Source organism: Tinamus guttatus, unplaced genomic scaffold, assembly GCF_059628265.1.
Source record: "Tinamus guttatus ecotype Peru unplaced genomic scaffold, ASM5962826v1 Tinamus_guttatus_pri_ptg000439l, whole genome shotgun sequence".
Taxonomy (NCBI): Eukaryota; Metazoa; Chordata; class Aves; order Tinamiformes; family Tinamidae; genus Tinamus; species Tinamus guttatus.
The window spans coordinates 1,253,051-1,272,517 of NW_028288973.1; the positions used below are offsets into that span (position 1 = coordinate 1,253,051).

General features: G+C 44.9%; 1 protein-coding gene across 1 annotated transcript; it reads right to left on the minus strand.

The window, feature by feature from the left end:
- Positions 1 to 229: 229 nt before the first annotated feature.
- CYTH4 (cytohesin 4) lies at positions 230 to 18,185 on the minus strand. Its single transcript, XM_088531902.1, has 13 exons — positions 18,124 to 18,185; positions 12,271 to 12,353; positions 9,982 to 10,046; positions 9,717 to 9,783; positions 7,223 to 7,341; positions 6,821 to 6,901; positions 6,045 to 6,157; positions 5,324 to 5,472; positions 3,541 to 3,652; positions 3,003 to 3,079; positions 2,597 to 2,668; positions 1,258 to 1,412; positions 230 to 936 (listed from the first exon to the last, which is right to left on the minus strand). Exons 1-13 carry the CDS (start codon positions 18,140 to 18,142, stop codon positions 864 to 866), a joined length of 1,185 nt encoding a protein of 394 aa, XP_088388028.1. The 5' UTR covers positions 18,143 to 18,185; the 3' UTR covers positions 230 to 863.
- Between the last annotated feature and the right edge of the window lie 1,282 nt (positions 18,186 to 19,467).

Genomic DNA, 19,467 nt, shown 5'->3' on the forward strand with positions numbered 1-19,467 from the left:
TATGGTGTTTATGCGCCACCAAACTTTCTTTACTTCTGCTTGCAGGCCTACCAGACTGAGTCCAGCCCTCTTAAGTGGTGCAAGGAAACAATCTTTGTTTGGAAGCCAGAAGGAAAAGTGGAGTCTGGTGTTCTTCCCTAGGCGGACCTATACTGGCCTCTGAGCACCAAAACACAGAGACATAGAGACACAGAGCTGCCTCTCTGGTCTGCAGACACTTTACACATAGTTTCTCTTTATTGCTTCCTCCATCTTTTATTTCCCCTGCCACAGAGAAGAGGCCTTTCTGAATTGCAGCCCTCTTTGCAGCTGCAGGTCAGGGTCTCCTATGAACAGAGGTCTTCTTATCTTCTTTTAACCTCCAATTTCACTGCCTCTCTTAAATATCAATATCCTTTCACCACCATAAGTGCCCATCAATTCATAGAAGAGAAACTACTATGACTTTTCTTATTCTGCAACTGACTGAACCATGTCCAGAAAGCATCTGCATGGTTCCTCACAGAACAATGCCGAGTCTTGGTTTCATGTCTGGAGAGGATGAATGGGGGATAGAGATGTTCTGGACACATTCTTGTCTCCCTCAGATCCTGTCCTACATGCCTGGTAGGTGTATGGGAGAATCCAAAGGCCATCTCTTTCAGTTAAGTGTATCTTAGGACATGGAAAAAGCCATGTCAACAGCTCTGACAGTCCCCAATGGAGTGCACCCTGTTCCTCTACCTTCTGTTTCAGAAGGAAAGATCAGTCATCTTCCTGCCAAGTGGAGGTGGAGGGCACCAATACTCCCAAATTTCTTCACTGGTAGAGCCCAGCATGGGAAGAAAGATACTCAACAATTGCATGTTCCTGCAGGTCAGGGCTCAGTTTTTGTTGGCAATCTTCTTCTTACGGGCTGAGACAAGATCATAGAAAGGATCCTGTGTGATGCTGGTCCTGAAAATAGGAGGAGATGAGAACAAGAGATTTAGTGCAGGAGAAGAGCAAAGGAAACCTTCCCTGCACAGTGACACCACTCACAGGAAAGAAGGAGTGGAGATCTGCAGACCTATAGCAAATAATTTAGTTGTGGCTACAGATTCTCCAGAAGGGGCCTTGAAACTCCTTGGTTTGGTGCACTCCAAGGTGCAACGCAGCTGTTAGGCTGTGAACACTTCTTTCCACTCCCTTTTCCAGGCTCCATTTCCTGCTGGCCAAATAAGCTGCGTCAAGGGCTGGACAAAGAAAACCGACAGTCTGCAAATTCGGTCTTCTCACCGTATTGCCTCAATCCACTCATCGCGTTCTTCTGGTGTAGCTGCTGAGATCTTGTAGGACTGATGCTTGCCCTCAACAACCTTCCCATCACCATCTGTTTTGCAGGCTTTGATCTTCTGCCCCTTACAATTGGGATTGAAGAGCTCAAAGCAATTCTGTCAAGAAAAAAATAAAATGGAGCAATAAGGTGGTGGGGAGGGAAGAGAGGTGGGTGGAGAGGAGAGACATGTAAGGAAGAACTGATGCCTTCAGCCATGGATCAGGGAAGAGAATCTCCCTGTCTTTGAAACACAACAAAATCTTATCTTCCTCACCCCAAGAATCTCCCTATATGTTACATCTCCAGACCATCCCTCTCAGATAAACACACCCCTCCTGTGAAGGACTAGGCATTAAAACAGGCTTTATGGAGAGAGAGAGAGAGAGAGCATCAGCAGTTACCCAAGAACACCTTGATCCCCCTGCTTCACATGTGAACAACTCTTTCCCTTTTATATAATGCAACATGTACTCTGCTGCCTGACAGTACACAGACAGGAAAGCAAGTCTTCTGGAGAAATGCCACATTAGAGGAGTTAATATCTATAGGAAATGTACAGAGAGTGCCACTTCCCAGGAATGTTTCCTAACACTGCAGCACTGTCTAGTCTACGCATGTTGTAGCTCACTATGGAGAGTCATGATGAGGGAAATCAAACCCATAATTCCTGGTGCAGCATGTGTAAAATACAGTTTTGTGCACTCGTCTCTGCTCCTCTGTGCACACACGCACATGCACACAGCGCAGCTAGTCAAGGGAGAAATCAAAATGGCTGCCAGTGAGGAACTGCGTGAGAGTGGAAATGGCTCTGATCTCACACTAGTGCAGCACCAGTAAAATACAATCTTGTTTAGAGGGAGGACAGGACTGTTTGGCATGGTACCTTCCCTCTGAGAAGCATGGAAAGAACAGGCTTGAGAAATTGCTCTTTTCCTCCTACCTGCCACGTCAGAGTTTTTGAGTGCCCCTCTCTAGACTCAATAGTACAGGCGGGGGGAATGAGAATCAATTTTTGTCAGAGGTTGTGTCTTGAAGACAAACAGACGATGTTTTTCCTTGAACTACTGCCCCCAGTGCCTCTCCCCAGCACTAAAGCAGAATGTTAAGAATAGAGAGGTTGCTTGGTGTCCTGTGACAAGGTGTGCGCTCAGTCCTACAAGGCACTGTAGGGCAAGAGGTGTTGCCCAAGAGAAGTCTGCAGAGTGAGGACAACAGGGGGGAGCCCAGTGAATTCTCTCTCTTCCCACTGACCCAGCTGAGGGACTGCTCTCATCAAAGTACCAAGCAATGGAGGCTTACTGGCTTTTTAGGGTCATCCACCTTCCGGACTGATAGGTTCTCCAGGGGGACAATGCCTAAAGGCTCTTTGTCCTGAAAACAAGAAACTCGAATTAACACCCAACACACTCCCCACCCGTATGTAATGATTTACAGCCACTCTGTTTTTCCAGGCACATGTGCCTGAGGAACATGTACCACTGATAGTTACAGTGGGGACTAATAAGAAATCACAACAAAAGCTTCCGTGTCAGCTTCCATCATGGTCAGGACTGGAGCTGACTTGAAAGAGAAATGAGGGCTGAACTCAGTCTGGGAATGCAGGGTTGAAAGGAAGAATTATCCCATACCCTCCGCACCTCCCAATCCTCTCAGAAGTTTGTAACCACTCAGGATGCAGTTTCTCAGCCTGGACTTAAGCCCTTACCGTGGTATATTCGAAGTAGTACAGGCAGTTATCGGTCAGAATGAACCAACGGCGTTTCCAGGTTTTCACACGTCCTCCTAAAGGCAGTGAGGTTCAAAAACCATTAGTCCCACACTCTTGCCATCCTTCTCCCACAAATTCACACACTCTCTCCATCCTCCCACTAGATCAGCCCCGAGGAGACCATTGCAGTGCCTACTACATGGGATGCCACATGTTGGACACACACAGAATTAGTCAGTCGTGCTGTGGATGGGGAGATGGGAGGGAGGTCTTTCTGGGTCCCTTTGCTAGCAAACAGAGTGTACAGGAGCCGGACTGGCGGGAAAGAGCAAGTGTTTGGTTTCAACAGCAGGTGTCAGCCTCATCCCATTGCAGCCAACGGGAAGGAAGAAGGTGGGAATGCTGCTGTCTGAATGGGTTTGGGATTTCTTAGGGAAGATTTGTGATAGGAGGCAGTGCCGATGAGGGTGGGGGAGCTGCCAAGGGAGCATACAGGGAGGGAATTCAGATGAGTTATAAGAATCCCTCCACTTACCTAGTTTCAGGAGCCAGCCCTCGCGGCTAGGGTTGAAGAAGGTATGTGTGAGATCATTCCCATCATCTTCTGGTATGGAGAATGGCTCATTCTTTATGCTCTCAAACAGACTCTACCCCGAAGTGTTTTTAGGTAAGAGGGAGGGGAGGGAGAGAAAGAGAAAAGAAGATACATTTCTGACAAAGCTTATACACAACCTGCATGCCTGCAACCATACAGTTCCTCCCCCCCCCCGCCTTTTTTTTTTCCCCCTTCGCATTCTTTCTTGAAACAATCACATTTCAGAAACCCACAGGCACAGAAGTGCATGTCCACTTCAAGACCTGATGCAGTACCTGACCCTAGCACACAAGTGCCACTGTGGGTGCCCCCTACGGAAGTGGGCAAGGGAGGAAGAAGGTGACAGTGACTGCAGACCTGTCTTTGGGCTCTGAGTGCCATGCAGTAATCAAGTGCTCTGTTGAGAACATGCCTGCACACACTCACACACAGATCCACATGGCCTCAAGGACATGCATTTCACAGAATGTAGACATTTCCACAGAGGGACACAATGTGTGAAATTCATAACAGGAGAGTGGCAGCAAGGCAAGTTAGTAGCTTTAAAGTGACACAGAGATGACACTTGCATAATTTGCATTTGCTATTATTTACTGCACAACCTCCAAGTCATGAATAAAATTAAGAATACAGGCACTTGCAAATTCCCTTAAACTGCCTAAGAGAAATAACACACTAGAGAAAAATCTAAAGCCTTTTACCTGAGGGGATGCTGTTCAACAAACTCAAGTGTGGGGTGCTAGCAGCCTCCTTGACACAAGGCACAAGTTATTGCTTGCAGGCTCATTGGGTGAGGCTAAGTACAGTCAGGGAGGTTGCCCACTTCTACCGTGCCTCAGAAGGCAGGCACTCTGACTGCTAAGCCCTTGAGAAAATGGTTATTCCGGGTCTGTTAACAACTGCTGCTCCTGCCTCTGTCTCCCCTTCTGTATCTTTATCTTTTGATATCGAATACACCATGGACCTGGTGAGAGCTTTATAGGTGCTGGAAGAGACCCTGATATTCTTTTGGGGCTCATTGGTTCTGATCCCATGGACATATGTCCTGGTATAAGAGAGACAGTCCCTGACCCAAAGGCTAGGACTTTCAAAGATGCCCAGAAATGCCAGGTGCCCAGCTACCCCAAATATACACAGCTGCCCATTCACACAAACATGCTGGAGAAAAATCATTCAGAGATGGGGCTCCAGGATGCTAGTCTCTCTTTAAAACTCACAGCAGTCACTGACTAGTGTGTAAACCCGCCTCATACCTACACAACACCACCAGGCACCCACAGCCTAGCCCTCAGCCTTCTCCCAGACAGGTTTTGTTGCACTCTCCACCCTGCTCACAGACTGCTTTGACAGGTTGGCTTTACATTATCCCCACAGGATATCTGTCTGGCTTTGTGTCTCTTATCTTTTTCATTATTGTCATTGATTTATTTTTAATCTTAAGTTTGCTTAAACCCACGCTGCCATTCCCTGCATGTCTGTCTCCAGGCCTATCCCTCCCACTCCCTGTCTTCACCTATTTATGTGTTGTCCCTATCCAAAGCAATTTCTATGTCTTCCAGCTCAACTTTAGCACATACTGCCCTCTTTTTTGGAGCAGCCCTTCCCCTTTCATGGGAGGCAACTGTATTGCACTGGGAATGATGGACTTTTGGCCATCAGTGGCTCCCAAGCCATAGAGGAGAGAGGAGCTGATGAGAAAATGGGAAGTCAGAGCCCTTCTTACCCTTAAGAGCTCTTCTGGCAGGTCTCCTCCTTCAGCAATACCTCGGTTGATGGATACAAACCTCTCAAAGGGGGGTTTGTCTTTCACGTTGGGGTTGTGCAAGCTGGTGTTAAGCATGATGATGGAGAAGGAAAGTATATAGCAGGTATCTGGCAAGGATGAAAAGAACCAGTATGGGTGGAGTGTTGCTTTAGTGAGCAAGTCTATCCAGAGCCTAATAGATGGCATGGGTTTCAGTCACAGAACAGTCTCTCCCTCTCAGCTATAGGAGGCAATGGGAGTTATCCCCTTTGCTAGGAGTAAGAGAGACAGACAGGGCTAGATGAGATTTGTTCTACTATGACAGAGGCTCTTCTTTGATGGGGCAAACTGGATAACTCTGGTCATATAATGAGTGGCCAACAGATGTATTTCTATGAGTTGGCATGTGTCTGTGCTAGTGCTGACAGGGTTTTGTACCCCACTATGATGAGGTACACGTGGCTTGCATTACCTTTTGTGGTAGGTTGGAACATAATAACAAAAGAAGGATTGGAGACCCTCAGCCTATTGAAAAACTTCATAGAAAATGCACTAAATCCTTTGACTTAAGAGAATACAAAGAGCAACCTCCACATTCCCAAGTGGTGCCTTATGTTTTTTTATGTCTGGGAAAAGAAGGCTCCTCTCTCCAGCAAACAGTGGAGTTCATCTTCACAGGACTTTTTCTCCTTATAATTACCTGTGGATTGGAATACTCCTGGGTTACACTTGCAGTACCAGTTGGCAAATGCCTCCATCATTCGGTCAATCTTCTGAGCTTCTCCAGGCAGCCGGAAGCTCCACAGGAATTGTCTGTTGGGAATGTCATGCCAGAGACCTATTCAGACTGTGCCCAAGAGCCATTTATCCTTTCCCTCTGTCCCTAGCCCCTAGGACACCATGAAAACAAGAAGAGTCATCCCACCTCAGAGGGAAGACAATGCAGTGTGCTTGTATGAAGCAGGAGCTCAGCTCCTCTCTCTCTGGAAATTACCTGCACTCAAACATCAGCTATAGGAGGTAACAGAAGTAAAAAAAATGGGACAAACCATCACTTCCTAATGAGTGCCCAGCAAGGTGCTCTGCTAGGAATCAGCGACCTCAAGAGAAAGAGTCTTGCTAGGAGGCTGCCCTAGAGAATGGTTTGTCCTAAGACATAGTCACATTGTCGCTAATGTAATGGGAGCTGTCACAGTATGACTGGTATGTTTCCTGTTTTTTTTTTTTTTTTTTTTTAAAGAAAAAAAAGTTGCTACTGTCTCCTCATCCATCCAAGTCACAGTGACCTGCATTGCTTTCCCCGTTTCTCTGCATATGACAAACCCAGTCAACAGGCCACAAAGAAGACTCACCAGGGAAACATGTCAACATACCTCACAGATCAGGGGGAAGCCCAGGTCTCACAACCTTCCCCGTGGCCTAAGTGGCTTAACAAGACTCTGTTCTACCTAATCCTTCCTGCATTTGCACACTCACCTCAGTGCCTGGACCAGGTTGAGGTTGGCAAACTGGTGACACGCCACAAAGGCTTGGAGGATCTGAATGTTTGTGGGATCCCTGAAAAGAACACGAAGGAAAGGTGAGAGAGGAGTTTTTGACTTGCTAAGTGTAGATGTCACTTGGCAAGGTGACATGCACTTGGCTCTATCCTGGCCCCTCCTTTGCCTCTGCCCCACAAGAAGCCACGCCACATGAGTACTATTCTTCAGCTATAGCCACACTCACAGGGATGATCTTGATGCATGTGGCCACATATTACACTGCAGTTTGAGACCACATTCAATTTTGGCACCTGACTACTCATCTAAAATGGTGACTGAGAGGGGACAGGCAGGACAGAGCTTTGAAAGGACCTCTCAGCTTGCCTGGATTGCTCACCTCCCACCCAGATAATCCCCAATAGCTGTCTTGTTCAGGCCTTCACCCTTATGGAGGAATTTGGCGATATCCTCAAGGTTTGAAGACAACAGTTGGTGTTCTATGAGGTACTGGATCCCCTGTGGGAAGAAAAGTAAGACAGCAAAGTAAGACAGTTCTGGAGCTAGAAAAAAGAAAGATCCTAACATCCTGGCCTTCCTTGACTTTGATAGTGTTGTGTCCTCTGTTACTCCCCAGTCCCTCCATGGGATCACACAACTACACTCCCATCTTGCTCTGTCCTTTGTCATCTATCTGCTATGAGTCAGTCCTACTCCCAGTTTGTCTCTACACTTGTATAAACATGTTTCACTGGCCTGGAAAATCAAACAAAAAGCTCTGTGTAGGTTAAAACACACACACACACACACACAGAGATTTAAAGCAAAGTCAAAACAACATTTTGACTACACAAACATTTCATTTTCTATGAACATTTTTAATCAAAAAGTTTGTTTTATTCCCAGATGTCATTTTTTTCCAGATGATTGTTTTGATTTAAAGAAAAAAAGTTAATTAGAAAATAAAATGATACAATAAAAAAGGTATTCAAACAAGAAACTGGCTTGAGAATTTATTTTGTCCCCAAAACTTCCCTTTAAGCCATGCAACAAAAAAGTCTGCATTGTGTTCAACTCTATATTCCCCACCAAGTAAGGACACCTTTCAAGGATTACAGAAAATCTGAGTTGCGTTGCGCAAACAATCAGCATTCTATTTTAGAGAGAATTCCTGCATTTTCAAACTCAAGGAAAGCTGAAGCTTCATTCAGATTCATAACAATATTTGAAATTACTGCAGATATCCAGACCATGGTGCAATTATCCACACAAAATGCAATGAAAGAATGAAAATTGTATTAGATCCATCAGAATGTTCTACTTCACTGAATCAATTCACTTTACTATGTAAGATATATATATATATATAAATTTCTAAAATGCCCCAAAGAAAAGCAGTTTCAAGAGAAGAAATTGAAATGTTTTGTAGATTTTTCTCGCAGTATTTTTCTTTATTTTTCCACAGATGGAATTTCAGAAAGATCAATTTAATTTTGCAGAACATTGCAGTGCTGATGCACTCTGTTTTCCAGAAAAATGTGTTTCTCCCAAAAGATTTGTTCAGCATTATTCCTAATTCTTACCTTCCCTCACCTCAGGAACTTGCCCTGTGGTCTTGTGGATAATAGCTCATTTAAAGTAACAGAATTACAGGGATGAAATGTATCTTTAATAGAAAGGGACAAATAAAGCTTCTTGTATCATAACACCAGGCAAGTACTGCAAAGTGAGCCAAGAAACAGAGAGATCTGACTAGGTTTACTCTAAAGTAAAAACAATATAGGCACTTAATGTGACATTTCAGCCTGGCAGATGAACATTGAGCTAAATAGCTAGACTTTTTTGGAGTCAGAATTAGTTCAGATATTTCTGCACAGCATTGCACAATGCCACAGAGATTGAGAGAGAGAGAGAGACAACCCCGGGGCTTCAAACTAAGTTCAGACTGAGACAAAAAGGAAGTAAATTCTTATGTGGGCTGAAATACTGATGTGGGTGCTCTAAGAAGGCTACCACTGGCAAAGGGATAGCAGCCAGGGGACTGTCATGCTCTCTACCTGCAATGGCTACCTGCTCCAGGACACTGGGGCAGTCAGCTTGAGGGTCTCAGCAAGGCAGGAGAGGAGGCATAAAAAGTTGTTACAGAGCAGCAGCCTTCAAGACACTAGTTGTGGTTAGCAGATGGTGAACAATGGTTCAGTTTCAGCTTGTGGTTTTCCATGGTTCAGAAAGATGGTCCACCAGTGAGCAGGAAGGAAGAGAAAACTGTTTTTCTTCCTCTACTTAATCATCTCTACTTAATCTTCTCTACTTAATCATGCTGACTTTAGATTCTTCTGCCAAGCAATGAAGGCTATGGAATCTGGAGGCCACTGGTCAGAGTCTGAGGAAGTGGAAAGTCTAGATTCACTCCACAGTCCAAGTGATACCACTTGCCTCCAAAACAACAGCAGCTATTTGACCTCTTCTTTTGAGGAACGATCTGAGGAACCTAACACACCTCAGACCTCACCTTTTCCTTATCTCATCCTCCTCCATTATTCCATGGGCAGTTCTAAGCGTCACATACACAAGAAGGGCTACGCTGACACATATTTGTTTCTCTTGACACACTGGTGCAGTTAAAACATACTCTCTTTATATCTGCTCAGTTTTGGATTGCATTTGATGGGATGTCCTATGGGCACATGTTGAGGGGAGGCAACAAAGCTCCATCTTGCCAGAAGATCTCATTCAGGTAAAGGAAGGAGGGTGCTATTAACCAGTCTTAGTGAAACGAGCCCTGTGATTCCCTGCTCTAGCTCCTTTGGCATGTGTAGCTGCAAATAGACTAGCAGACAACAGAAGCTCTTCTCCTTAGCTTTCCACTCATAGCTGGAATGAGAAAATCCTACCTTTGCAGGATCCATGTTGAACTTCTTCCGGCCTAGGGACAGAAGTTTATCCTTCTGTGATAATTTGCTGCAGACAAAAAGGAGGAAGAAATCTGAGTAGGAAACTCAGATTTAGACAGGTTTCTTACTGTCCAGGAGTAAAGAGAAATCTGAGGAAAGACAGCATTCCTGGCTTGATTTTCCAGATCTTGATGTGATCCAAGTCTCATTATGCTCTTATCCCATTTGCCTGGTGTATTCCCCAGGGATTAGGTCTACCTCTCACCTCTCCTCTGCATTTTGGAAGCGCTCTATCTCTGCAAACACTTCAGCAATCTCTTCTTTCAGCTTCTGCAGGAGAAAGAGCAGAGACATAAGAGAGATGGAGGAAAAGGCAGGACACACACACAGGGCAGATCTTACTTCTATCCTCAGCTGAGGGAGAAGCCCTGGTGATACAGGTCAGCTAAACTCCTTGCTCTATGGATCAAGGACCAGCTAAAGATTTCTATTAAATGAGTACTATTCTGAAATGACCCTGTCTATCCAAAGTGGGTTCCAGATGAAAGAAATGAGTGAAAGAAGCAAAAAGGAGGTCTCAGACCTATTGCCATCCAGGACTAGAAAGTCATGCTTATTCAGCATGGAAGAGTGAGAGCACTCAGCCCAGTGTTATTTCAGCTCCTCAAAAGATGTCACATCCTTCCATCATACCCATTTTCTTATGGCTTTTGAAACCACTAACTGACAGGCCGAAATGGACTTGAAGTGCTCAAGTTATAAAATGCGGTGTTTTTAACACCCTATAAATCAAATGCCAGTGAGTGGATCTCTGCCTTTAAGTAGTGAAAAAGGGGGAGAAGGAAAAGAAATCACTGCCCGAGTTTGAGTCTTAACTATAGTATTCATCTTCCTTTAAGTCCATGATAACCTGTGGCCCTCCTGGTTGAATTCTCTGGGTTACCAAGATCACTGTGATCTCCTTGTTTCCATCCTGCAGTTCTGAATCCCTGTCTAGGAGCCAGAGTGCATCACAGGTCTTTTCCAGGAATTACTCAATATATATCCCAGATATTACATCCCAGACATTACCTCAACAAGGATTGAGAATGTAGTCACAGTATGTACCTAGATATAGGAACTGTATTCAGGAAATTCTCTGACATTCTACCATTTAAAAGAACAACTGAATCTTGATTTGCTTCCTGCTTTCTTTCTGTCTTGCTTCAGGAGACTGCCAGAACTGGGGATGTTCCTTAGTAAGTTTTGGTAGTGCACAAATGCAACAAAGCCAAGATCATAGCTCCTAAATTACAAATGATTATCATAATTTTGTTATTTTCCTTATTACTGTCCTTTGTCAATTTAATGGGCAAGTTTACACATATTTTCCTCCCTCTCTCCCTTTCTCCCACTCCTCCATCCCCCAAGCCACCCCTCCTGATCTATATGTTAAAGGATATTGCTAGATGATCTCTGAAGAAATCCACTCTGGCAAAATTTCTGTAGTACTAGATATTCTTTCACCTAAACTCATCCTTCTCCACTGAGCAATGGATCTATGGCTTTCGGGTTTAGGATACGTTTCTGTGTAGTCTAGCATTTTTTCTCTTGCTGCACCAAGTGAAAACAAGTAGTTTTCCTAATCACATATACTGCTTCCTACACTGCCCACTGTTCACGCTGGAAACTGAATAATTAACAATCACAGTCTATTTTGCAAGAATGGATAAGACACCATTATGATTTTGCAGCAAAGATGTTATGTCTGGAAGCCTGAGAAGCAATAGTGATTTGGCTCAATATTTTGTCCTATGCAAGGAAATACTGCACCCATTCACCAGGCATCTGAACATCTCTATGCTGTCAGAATATCACTGTAGGTCCAATGATTCAGTTCAATAAGCTCTCTTAGTTGGAAGGCCAACATGCTATGGTGATGTAAAGCAATATAAAAACTATACAGTGGCATGCATACATGTCATTTGGTATTACTGGGTGATTCTGTTTCACTTACAGACTTTTGGGGTATCGGTAGAATAAATCCATAGCTCTGCTAAAAGCAAAGAAGAAAACCAAATTCAACCATGGAAACGTGTGTGGATAGTCCTGCCAATGCACCTTTCTAAAGAGACAAGATCCTTCACAGAGGACTTGTTAGAGAACCACAAAGCAAATAAAAGTTTGAAAAAATGTGAGGGATGCAGGAAGTAATTAGGAAAACGTCATTATTGGGTAGTGAATAATTAGGATAATCATAAATGCTGAGCCAGATCTCTTCTAGTATGACTTAGTGAACATTGCTTAATATGGGTTCCTAGCTCATCCCTGCTAATGAGTTGAGAAGCCTTTTATAAATGCCCCATTACTATAGCTGTGACTACTGCAGCAGAGTTCCACAAATTGGATGAGCACTGGTGACACACATACTGGGGCAGCCTGAACCTCAGAAGTCAAGCTAGATCATGCCAAAACAAATATCACCTGTACAGGACTGTACTGTTAGGTGAAGAGAGTCCATGGCGAAAACATTTTTGAGAAGGCTGAGCAGAGACGGGGAACAAATGGTCCTTACCTTAATGTCCTCTAAAAGCTCCTCTCTGTGCTGCCTTATTGTCTCTATTTCAGCTTCTTCAGCCTCACTCAAGTCAGATGACTCTGGAAGAAAAAAGAGATGCCTTTGAGAATGATACTGAGGCCAGCATATGACAAGCCAAGTTGCCTCAGCATCACCATGCTCATCCTCTCCTTTTCCTAGGATCCTGCCACAGTACCTCTTGTACCCATGTTCCAGCCTCCTCTGCTCTTGCAGCTGTCGCACCTCAAAATTGTCCTGCAAATGATCCTTGGTCTAAAGCCAGCAGCACAGGCCACCATGCCCCTCCTGGCTGACAGCCTCTCTGCTAATAGCCCTCTGATCTAACTCTGCAGCAACCTACCCTGCCTAGTCAACCAAATTCACGCATTGCGACCACAGTGAAGAGGTCTCATCAGATGCTCTTCAGTGGTTTTTATGTCAGTCACCCTTAATACAAGGGTTGTGGCACAGGAAATCGGTGACCTAAATACTCCATCTAAATCTAACCTCCCATGAAGAGCCACTGGCTTAATTTATTGATCTATCGCAGTTAGGGATAGAAATGGCTTATGAGGGATTCAGGATTTTTCAAGTCTGAGATCAAGATCTGGGGGGATGAAAGCATTGCTGAAGAAGGAGTGTCTGTGGGAGGCTGTTGTTCTGCTCTCCTCCCCCACTGTGGACTACAGACAGTACAGAAATACTAGCAGGCTTCCTTGTAATGTGCAGGAAGTCAAACACACAGCAGCCAAGGAGACCACAGAATGATTCATAAAAGACCTTAAAGAATCGGGGTGACAGCACAGCTACTAAATATAATCCAGCGGGAGTGCAGCATCTTCAGCAAGAAGAGAGGAGGCTGCAGCCACAGAAAGGCAAAGCAGATGGTTTGCCCCAGGAAAAATCGGAGGCCAGGAGTATTGGAGCCTCTGGGAGCTCGCTGCAGAACTTACAGTCAGGGTCTTGCTGTACCCAAACACCAAAAGACAAAGCTTCCCCAGCAAGTCAGGTCAGGTCATTGGACATGCTGCTGCACTATTTCATTAGCTAAACTCCCCTGGGCCTCCCATCTTCCTGGAAAAAAGGGAAGTGGTGCAAGCTGCCTTGGAAATTCTCTTAGCGTGGATCTCACATGTAAAACAACTGCTATAAATATGAGTGGGAAGAGAGGAAGGAGTTAGTCATGACAGACAAGTGGAAGGAGGACAAAAGCATTCACCCTGGAGTTAATGTTTCTTTCCTGCCATTTCTACTACAGCTGAGTGCTCTGTCTTCCCTTATCCTAATCTTTCCGAAGTCCTGGCTGGTTGGGCTTCTATGTGCTAACTCTATGCTAGCATGCTTTTAAGAGTGCAGCCTCTCCAGACTCTCCTATGAATGTTTTCAAACACTGCATCAAACCCCAGGGCAGGGCTGCCACACCTCTGTTGAGAAAGCTCTGGGCAAGTAAGTGTTGGGATTTTGGGCTGGGAAGGATTCCTATCCCCTTCTAGGTCTGCAATGATCCCGCCTGAAGAGCTGAAAGAGGCTGACTGGTCAAGAAGGGAGGAAAACCTGTGACATTCAGCAGCTTGCAACAGTCAAATCTGTGGGCTAGAAATGAAAAATGAATAAACAAAACACATGCAGTGACTTCGTTGCTTGTTAGACAGGTTGCTGACTTCCCCTTGAATGTCACCATGGCCTGTGAGCAGTGTTCAAGAAAACCTGTGTCTTTTACTTTTATGTCACCCCCAGTTCTGGAGTCTGCAGGAGATGAGGCCAACCTCTCAGTCTCTCCAGGTTTATGTCCATCACTCCCTGAGGTCTGATAATTGTGGAATTACTGGAGCCATTCATTGTTAAACTGCTATTAAATACTCCATGGCTTGTACTTGTTTCCACAAAAGTGCTGCAGTAGGATTTATCTGAGGAACCTTTCCTTCCCCTGCTTCATCAGAAAAGTCAATGATTGTTTGCTTTGCTTTGGTTGCTCTGTGTCTACTGAAGCAGCTTCAGACATCTCAAAGAGACACAAGGCTCCCAGAGGACATTTTCTCACCCACATGACCCCTCCACCCCCAAGAGTGTTAATATCTCAGTCCTGCTTCTTCCTGAACATCTGAAAGCCCCAAGTGATTTACCTGTCCAACTTACCAGGATGAGGAACATAGGGGAGGGGAGACAAAGCATGTGAATAGAGGAACATAGGGAAGGGAATCAAAGGACATTAAAAAAAAAAAAAAGGAACGGGTTAAGTAGAAAGGAAAGAAAATGCATTGATCAAATTTTCAGAGCAATTTAAGTACCCAAAGGTGCAGGGAGATTCCTTATGAGGTTTTATAAGTGGCCTAACCGCCTTAAATACCTAGCTGCCTTGGAAAATAACTCTGAGTTCCATTCTTGCATGTTACTCTGCTTCTCCAACAGAAGGCCTGATGCTCAGGCATTGCTCCAGGCTATTTTGAGGCTATTTGTCAATGTTACTGCATTCACTGGGGTCTACAGTTAGGGGAAGTGAACACCAAAGTCTCGTTTGGGGAACTGTCCATAGAAAGTCACAGAAAGCAGCAGAGGGATGTGGGCAAGTAGCAGATGAGATAATGAGAGCAAACTGCTTTGCCTTTTCTTCCTTTTTCATTTTCAGAATAACCTGATTCAGCAGGAGGAGATTCTCAGTGAAGCATCAACCCGACTCACTCCAAACTCTTGGAATGGCAGAGGGAATTTGTCCTTACACAGCGGGTGGGAAGGGGGAAAGGTAGCACCCTCAAAGTCCTCCATACCACCACGTTCCACTTCCTTTCAGGGTCAAATCAGGACACAGATGATGTATAGCCCATATCAGGATTCTCTGCACAGGAGGAAATTTTACTCAATGTTGAAGAGCACCCCATCAACACTCACAGGCTTCGAGGGGATGCTGACAGTCATACGCAACTCTGAAGAATACTACACATAAGCAGTGTGTTGTGATTCTGGCTATTATCCTCTCTGAATTGGACTTGTGGCTTCTTATAACCTAATTCACAGAGAATATGGAGAAGCATGTGAGCACTGCACTTGTGGGACTCACACCTGGTCTAGAGATTGTTTTTCCCCACTCAGGACAGACAGAGATAGAAAGATGTGCCACTTGCTCAAGAATCACCCAGTCTTGTATTTTTACTATTGGATCTCAAAACAGAACAGAGACTTCAGTTCCAGTTGTGCTGGCCCTTCAGCCCCCTGATCTGGAGAGCAGGATGGAGTTATCCAAAAGTCTGGGTGCTCATGTGGCCAGCCAAGAGTAATACACATACTACATACTTGCAGTGGTCTGTGGAGAGCTATCCAGGTGCAAAGTGAGGCCTTCAGTTCCAAGGAAATTATAAAAATGAGAAGGTTGCTTGTAGAGAATAGAGGCTAAATGGGCAGTACTCACAGGAGAACTGGAAGGATGGACTGTAGAATCAGCAGTGGAGGGTTATCAAGAATGACTGTCTGCAGCACTGTTATAGATCATCCATGTGCATCCATGTGCACACCTGCAGTGTAACAGCAGAGGTTCAGATGGCCAGTAAATAGTATTTACTGTTTTGGCCATAGAAGACTTTAGGCACCTCCACCCATGACAATATATAAGCAGAACAGTTTTTTGGGCACCTTTGCCTGTGCCATGGAAGAATTTCATGTGAAATTCCTTCTCTTTTTCGAATTGGACTATAGGACCTCTCGTTAGGTCATCATTAGTACAGAGGTTACCCACCCAGCCAGGTACCAGAGCAAGGACCTACCAGATACTCAGTTTCCTCCACCCCCATCTGTTTATGACTTGTAGCCACTTCACAGTTTTCTGTCTGTTTATTCTAGACGATATTCAGTAGGGACCTCACACAAGTAGAAATTACTCTTTCCTGCTATGCAGGGAAAAATAGGAAGAAGAACTTATGTTGGCTGTTGGTCCCTTATCCCACATGACAATCTACAGACACTTTAGCCTGGGACTGTCAGCCCCACATCCCAGCATGTGGTACAGCAGTACAGGCTTGCTCGCCCACCCCAATGCCCAGCTCAGTGACTTGTCATACTGGCTTTGTGGCCCTACCCAGGCAGTCATGCAAGAGTCCTGAAGGAAGTTGAGAGAGGAAGTCCACTGAAGGGCCTCCCCACAGACACTGAGCTCTACTGCACCCCGACAGAGCAGGTAAGTACCAGACAGGAACAGAGAGGCATTGCTTGTCTAGGTAGGTTTCCAGGAAAAGCACAAGGAGTATATGCACCCATGTCCTTCAGACACATCATGTCACAACCGAGCAACTTGAAACCCATCCAGGGCTCCAGAGTCCACTGGAAACCTTCATCTGTGGGGAGTCTTGGCTGCCAAAGTGAGGCAACATCAAACAAGCCTACTTCCCAATGAGACTGCAAAGTGACAGATTGAGATTGAACAACAACAGTGGTCAAAATTAGCATATCTCTTCAGGCTTTGCCTGTTGCCTCTGTCTAGAGCTGAGCAAGCCCGCACTACCCCTGAGCAGGCTCCCTTTGCACCACTAAGATACATAATTTTAAATGCATAATTAACTCAGTAACACATAATTCAACTGAATGACCGTCAGTCATTTATTCTGACAGCCCCAGTTTTTGTGGAAAACAGACCTTAAAATAAACTCCTTACTGGTAGTAGAACAAGAGATACCCCCTTCAACCCCACTTTAGTTCGTCCTGCAGCAGCTTTCTTTACTGTTGCTTTCAGGCAGTAAATAATAGTTGTGTTGTGAAGTCACCTACCTTCACCAATATGCACAGCCAGATTCTGGCAGGAGCTCAGCTCCCACAGGTCCCACTAATTTCCATGACAGGCCAGCCTGGTATGGGATTTGATGTGGCCTGTTCCTTCGCTATGCAGCTAGGAGCTGAAAAATGGAGAACTGTTGCTGGAACAGGGCACTGCTTCACCCTGTACCCCACATCCTATACACGGAGGCTTGCTAGGATTGAAACTCAGTGTCCTTGCAAAATGAACCCTTCTCTTTCTTGCTCCTGATAAGCCTGTATCCTTTCTGCTTTTGCTTTCCATTGCCTTTCCTCGTACATACACATACGTAGAGCTTCTTCAGCCAGAAGGAGGCTAGAAACAGTCTGTCCAGTAGTATCCCTTGGTCTGCTGAATCCCAATCACTTTATCTACCACCTGCTAAAGTAGGAAATAAAAACTGAGATCTCTCTCAGTTCCTCAGATGTGGCTCATCTCCTCTACCCACACCTGCTTTTTGAGATTATTTTAGGACCAGGCAGACCCACCTGCACTTGGTCACTTGGAAGTGCTAGAACTCTAAAATAGTTATTTATCTTAAGATGGGGATAATCAAGAGAGGATGCTAAAACCAAAAGCCTTGTAAGCCTGCATCACTGGGAAACTCAGCTGTGTAAGATGTTCTGCAAAGGCAAAACAGCTCTTGGGACTATAGAGAAACAACTCTGAGGAACTTGGAAATCATGCGAGAGTTGCATGAAAAAAAAAGCCAGACCTTGTGTGTGACACGTATACCCGATAGCCCTCAATTCTACAGACCAGCTCAAAATCACCAGCACAGGGAATCGTAGCAACAGAGAATTTTAGCGCAAAGGCCCATTCAGATCTGTAAGAAATTTTCTCCTGATGTGAAGGGAACTTGCTCAGGGTAGAAAAGTGAAAAGAAAACGATGCTTACTACGTGTGTCTGACAAGCAATTAGTTGTACCACCAGCAATCCTCTACCATTAGGCTCCACCTGCCATCAGCCCCAGTGTCCACTCTGTCTGCTGGGATTTAGTGGTGAACTATGCCCCGTCCAACTGGGTGAACAACCTTAACAGCAAACAAGACAGAAGATCATCATGTCTTACCAGCAGGACAAAAGTCCATCCTGAAGAGCCCAGTGTGTTTTCCACGCAGTTGCTGTTCCTCCTTGCCTTCTGCTTGCTCAGTTCCACAGAACTGAGGCGTCTTGTAGCCAGTGACCAAAATCGCAGCTGTGTTGGAGGGGCGGGTTGCCCTGTGGCTCCGCCCTTCCTCCCCTGTCCCTCGACCACATCGCATGATCTCACATAGTGAAGGAAACTGTATGTGCATTCTGCTAGGAGCTAACAGAGGCTCTTTGACTACTTCTGAAAAGCAAACCCACAAATGCATTTCCATTGCCAGCAGTGCTTCTTTTTTTTTTTTTTTTTTTGGGGGGGAAGAGGGGGACCGTGTGTGCTTTAGAAGACTGAAATGGACAGTGAGAAACTACCAGTGCTTTGGGATTTTGTCTGAGATACTTTGATAAGAGGGGGGAAAAAAGGAAGTCCCTGATTCAGAAAGAAAAAAATAGGAAGTCTTATTTGGGAAGTAGTTTCATTTTAATAGAAATATTCTTCCTGTTTTAATTCTGCAGCAGTTTGTAGGAAGATAAGTGCTCAAAAATTTGAGGGTGGTTGATTGAGGCAAGTGGATAAGAGGGTCTTTTTTTTTTTCTTCTTTTGTTCCTTCACTACCCACTGAGTGACTTGTACTCCAAGTCTGCTCCCATCTTCCCATAACAAACCTTTTTCTTGGGAACCATTGTACATGAGGCTGCAGCAAATGGAGGAGGAAAGAAGTCCTCTCTCAGATTCAGGTGGGGCGGAGGCTATTGAGGGACAGCTCCTTTCCATACAGCATAGAAACTTACCTATATGTCCCAAGTCACAACTTGAACTGCCCCAGCTGTTGCTACACTCACATTCTCGCATTCTTATTAAGCAAAAAAAAAAATGCACTTTAAAAGGTGTGAGGTGAAAAGTAGGATTTGCCTGATCACCCTGGGCAAGATCTATTGCTCTAGGTTCACTTAACTTGATAGAAAAAGCCAAACACAGAATTTTACCTCCCTTCTCAGTTTCCTTACTTTTGCATTTCCTGTTACCCAAGGTTATGCTCAAGGTTCATTGTTGTTATTGAGAGGGACAAGCACTCTAATGAACTCCCAATGGAAACAGGGAGATATACCAGCCTTAAAGGCATTGTGCCAAAGACTGATAGAAATCCAGAATGGATGCTAACAGGCTACTGTAGGCAGGATCATAAATAACCTGTGATATTTACAAAGAGGCAGTGACAGACATTCCCTACTTGCTTTTCATGGTCAGGGCCAATAAATTTAGAGAAGCTGGAACCTTACTTGGCAGGATGGGGCGTAGGGGCCCAGAGGGGGGAAAGGAAGAAGAAGA